The 4,956-nt window shown below is 34.6% G+C and overlaps 1 protein-coding gene across 1 annotated transcript; it reads right to left on the bottom strand.

The window, feature by feature from the left end:
* Positions 1-501: 501 nt before the first annotated feature.
* LOC114182682 (plant cysteine oxidase 2-like) lies at positions 502-4,393 on the bottom strand. The gene is made up of 5 exons (XM_028069601.1): positions 3,654-4,393; positions 2,379-2,497; positions 2,114-2,276; positions 1,103-1,321; positions 502-987 (listed from the first exon to the last, which is right to left on the bottom strand). The coding sequence occupies exons 1-5, from the start codon at positions 3,871-3,873 to the stop codon at positions 863-865; spliced, it is 846 nt and encodes a 281-aa protein (XP_027925402.1). The 5' UTR covers positions 3,874-4,393; the 3' UTR covers positions 502-862.
* Between the last annotated feature and the right edge of the window lie 563 nt (positions 4,394-4,956).

Genomic DNA, 4,956 nt, shown 5'->3' with positions numbered 1-4,956 from the left:
CATGGATTAGACATAATTTTCTCATATTTTATATATTTTTATGTGATAATAAATAATTAATAAACTTTAAAGCGTCAATATAACTTATATGTGAATGATAATGGTTTTATCAAAGGAAACACAGTTCGTTAAAATGTTTTATGTGTATATATTAATATGATACGTATATATAAATATAAATATGTATGATAAAGAAAAGGTCTTATATATACTGTATTATTATATAATTATCTTAATTGCTATATAAAACATGTTTCCACCATTGAAAAGTAATAGAAAAAAAAATGGGTAAATTGAGTATAAAAATCAAGTTATATATGGATTACATTTTCTCCTCTTTATTTTCTACATGATCCATTGTAGATAGTACCATATAAATAAGCTCAGAAAAATGTGTAGATGAACATTAAAAAACCAGGCTTTGCTGAAACATTGCATACCAAGTTATTAACACATGAATTGTGTACAAAGTAGCTAATTTAAATCATCAGAAAAAGTGAGTTGAATGAAATAACCAACTAGCCTACAAAACGAGGCTGGATCAGCTAATTGCATTGCACCTTCATTGAAGTTTAATTTCCGGTGAGTTTTGTCCTTTTCTGTTTCTTGGTATGTACACAAAAGAACTATAGAGACTGAAAACAGCACCAAGTGCATGGCAAGTGCCTCATGTTTCATAAAAGAAAACAAAAAACACTACAGAAACAACAACAAAAAGGGTACAAGAAGAACACAGGAGTTGTTTCTCTACTTGAAAAAGAAAGAAATTGACAGAAAAAAATATCTGTAAGGGTAACAACTGAGTACAGGAACTCAAAGAGAGTGTATGTAATGTGAGAAGATATGATTGATTATCAGTAATTTAGCTCTCCACAATCTTTGGACCATTGTACATCTTTCCATTTACTTCCAAGTCTTCAAGCTCCTCCCTCTCTTGTAGCCATTCATAAGCACTCTTTTCCTCTTCTGGTATGGATAATCCATCCACTGAAAATCAAAATAATGTGCATCTATCAGTTAATGGAAATCACTTATAAGAATAGTTATTACAAAAAGTTAAGAAACTAATAGTGCATGCATTCATGCATTAGTAGCAAGATACCTGAAAAGTTGGAAAATGGAAAATTGTGGTAATATGTGCAGTGTCTGCCTTCAGTATCAGAATATGGAGGACCAAGCACATCAAGAACTGCACATGCTGTCACTGCTGTGAAACAGTGCATGTTGCCACCATCTTCTGGATAAAGGATGGAAGGGTTGCAAGGAGCAGTGAAATCAGCATCAACCTTAACTTTGGCTAGTCTCATCTCACGAGTTTGGCCTGCAAATTAGATTATAAACATTAGTTGTTTTCTTTGTGCTTACAAGAACAGTTTAAAAAAAAGAAATACTATGAAGGAGTAACTGGTGCTAATTCGCTAATTCACTAATTCCCCTTTTATGTGGGGCCTTTGAATCATGTGGATCCCACTCTATTTTCAGTGAGACACATGAAATTCAACAATAATAAAGATGTGTTGAAAAGGGCATGTCAAAAAGTATGTCATTCCATTTCTCTTTCACCATGAAAGGAAGAAACTTGGGAGATATATTGACTCAATACAACAATCAACTGAGAAGATGTTTCACTAAGCATTTGGAACTCAGACACAGTAAAAGCAAACAAAGATAACACCATCAATCAATCTTTGATCATGAAATTGTTCACATCATTCTGAGATGAAAAGTATACAAGAGGGTTTTGACGTTTGGAGAAGTTTGTGTAGTATTTGAGAGTTCTGTTGGGGTTACTATAGGAAGTTCCTAATGCACACACAACATAGGTTTGTCTAAAGATAATTCTAGTTAGCAACAAAACTCCTTCTAGGTACATTTCTCTATTATTCTTAAACCAAACAGCACCTTCAACACAGAAGGGCATGTACATATACCAAATGTTAAACACCACCTTCTATGTATTTGTCACTATTCATGGGGCTTGAATGTGCAGTTAGAAGATAACGAAAGCTTTGAATCTTTTGTTCTAAAAGCATTCTTTTGTGACATGTAACAGCTATCGCAACATGTCCTCAAAGTACACTGACATGTTACAAGAATAGGAAAAGATACTCACTTTCTGAAGGATTGATGATGTTGGGAGATTCAGGAGGCATGTCAACGACCCAATCATATGACTTGATGTGCATAGTGCCAAAAAGTAGCTTACTGAAAACTGTCATCCCAGGATGATTGTGAAGAGGGATAACTCCAGAAGGTGGCAAGCAAAATATTCCCATCTGAAAAAACCACACAACAAAACAAGGTTACCATCTACACAAGAAAAACATCACTCACTCTCATACCATGAAATCAGTTCCAGGTTTAGCATGTGCAAATACCGAGAACTTTTCACACTCATAAATGTGCAGGTACTGGATTCTTGGCACTCTCTGAGTGGCACTGGTCCTGAAATACGGCATATCAGGTCTCAAACCAACGTCTTCTGGCCTTATTCCATCTGCACAAAGAGAGACAGCAAGAGTTGCATTGCATGCTTTGCATCATGACACATATAATAAAACACGAAAAAAAAAAAAAAAAAACAGTTTACAACAATTGGTTCATAATTCTTGGCAACACTGTGGAGCTACGTGTGGTCCAGGTAATTGATTAAGGTTCCAAAGGAACATATATACAACAAAATTTCACTATATGCATTAATTATGGTTCAGACATATAAAACCAACTAAGAGTAGCATTCCTATGTTTAACAACTCCCACTGAACAATAAGAGTTTTGTGCTAGGCCTCCAAAACAGAATAATTTTTATTTTCCCTCTTTGGCAATCATCATCACACAAAAAACTTGCTACAAGCATTCAACTAGTTATCAAATCCAGTGATTGGTTGTTTTGTCTCCCACCTAATAATAGGATTAAAAGTCTTCATAAACCATTAATCTAGCTAATTTTATCACCTGAATAGCCCAAAATTATGATATAGAGAATCAAAATTATCAACATGGACACATGAGAAAAAGAGGGAGGAGAGAGAAGCAAAGAGTTTCACTATGTTTGATGTCATTCATATTAGAATCAAACACGTAGTTCACATGACACTGAAATTAGTTCAATGTCAATATATATATCTTGCTCGGGGACACAACAAGCACATGATAACAACCATTTTTTTATTTGATAGCCAATGCAGAAACCTCGGTGCATATATGCAAGACACATGCATGCACGTTAAGACACAAAATTAGAATATAAAAGAAGCATAAACCCCACACAAGTCTGGTGCAATTTGTGATATTGAAGCAATTGCCAAAAGCATACACTGATTATTAACATTATTTTATTGAATTGGGGCATAAAATACACCCACCCTTTTATTGATCCCTCCAACAATACAAACTCCATGACCAAACTAAATTATTATAATTCCAATAATAAGAGAAAAATCCAACCCATTTCACCATACCACATTAGAATTGAGATTACATCTTACATCAAGATGAAAAACACACAAATTTAAACATTTGCATTCCAGATCAAAATTTTGACACCCACCCCAGATAGGGGGAAAGCAACCAATAACAAGCAACAACACATGGCACAATCATAAGCTAAAAAGAAGAAAGAAGAAGGGAAAAACAGCAACATGGTATAGTACCTAGAACAGACCGCAACTTGTCAATGTCCTGAAGGGGAGGGACAAAGCCTGTCCCCGCAGAGGCAAAGACAACCTTACAAGTCTCGAAGAGCATCTGAACCGGCGGCTTCTTCCTCTGACGCCGCCGGTTCCGCCGTGAGTTGCTGCTGGCAATGGTTTCCCTTGAAATTCCACAAAATTCTCGTCCTTTTCTCTCAGCCAAGGTCTTCTCAATCCCCATCCAAAACCACCCCCACCAAAAAAGGCCTCAACTTTCCACACCAACTCAATAATGCAACGTCAAAACACCCCCAAAGCCTCAAATTCACAAAATGGGCACTCCAAAGGCCTCTCCAAAATGCAAAACAAAGACCCCAGAAGAAGAAACAGAGCAAAAACAGAGGAGAAGGGTATAATATGACAAGTTAACAAAAATTAATAATATGAGCTAAAGGGTAGAGTTTGTCTAACTGTGTATATGTGTATGTTTTCTCTTTGTACTTCTTTCTCTTTTTTCCTTTTTTTTTTACACAGTTGATGTTGTGGGTGGTGTTGTGTTGTGTTGGTGTGAGGGGGTAAAAGGTTTAGATGATGCTAGTACTAACCATAACAATAACAATAATGGGTGTGAAAATTTTACAAATTGGCTTGGAAAATTGTGTGGGTGAAGCAGTGGTGGGTAAGGAATGTGGATTGATATTGATATAAAAGAGGTAGAAGAAGTGGTGGCAGGGTTAGTTGAGAGAGAAAAACAGTTGGTTTTTGGAAGCCAAATCAGAAAACCAGGGGCCATGCTTGCCATTCCAGTGGGCTGTTTCAACAGCGGGTTTTTTTTTATATATAATTTATTATATACCATCATTTAATATCTTATATTAATGTTGCTAGTATCATATCAATATCTGCATAGTCTATAGTATATACTCCTCTTTCATTTTCTGCTTTAATCTATTCTCTTTCTTCTTCTTTTTCCTTTATTGCACACTCAATGAACCCTACAAATTATTCAATATTTCATGAATCATGACCATTCTTTTTTTTTTCTTGGCTTCATTTCATGGTAACTGTAATTTAAGGTTTAAAATAAAAATATAATGTTTCAACCAAAACTAAAAACATCAATCAACTCAAAATTTTATAAAACAATGTTACTGTTATTTTTAGATAGAAGAAATCGTTACATAAAACAAGGATTAGGATAATATTTTAATTGCTTAATAACACAACTTCATATAAAAAAGAAACTCAAACTCTACACTATTATTTTAATGCCTCATTATCTCTTGTTAATGAAAATTTATGAAGCCAATAATATATATATATA

This window comes from Vigna unguiculata, chromosome 4, assembly GCF_004118075.2.
Source record: "Vigna unguiculata cultivar IT97K-499-35 chromosome 4, ASM411807v1, whole genome shotgun sequence".
Classification (NCBI taxonomy): Eukaryota; Viridiplantae; Streptophyta; class Magnoliopsida; order Fabales; family Fabaceae; genus Vigna; species Vigna unguiculata.
The sequence above is the reverse complement of the archived record's forward strand: the minus strand, read 5'-3'. Positions and strand labels throughout refer to the sequence as shown.

Coding starts and splice junctions, on each gene's coding strand:
- LOC114182682 (XM_028069601.1), bottom strand. CDS start 3,873: ATGGGGATTGAGAAGACCTTGGCTGAGAGAAAAGGACGAGAATTTTGT. Junction 2,277..2,378: donor ATGAGTGTGAAAAGTTCTCG/GTATTTGCACAT, acceptor TGGTTTTTTCAG/ATGGGAATATTTTGCTTGCC. Junction 988..1,102: donor TCCATTTTCCAACTTTTCAG/GTATCTTGCTAC, acceptor TTTGATTTTCAG/TGGATGGATTATCCATACCA.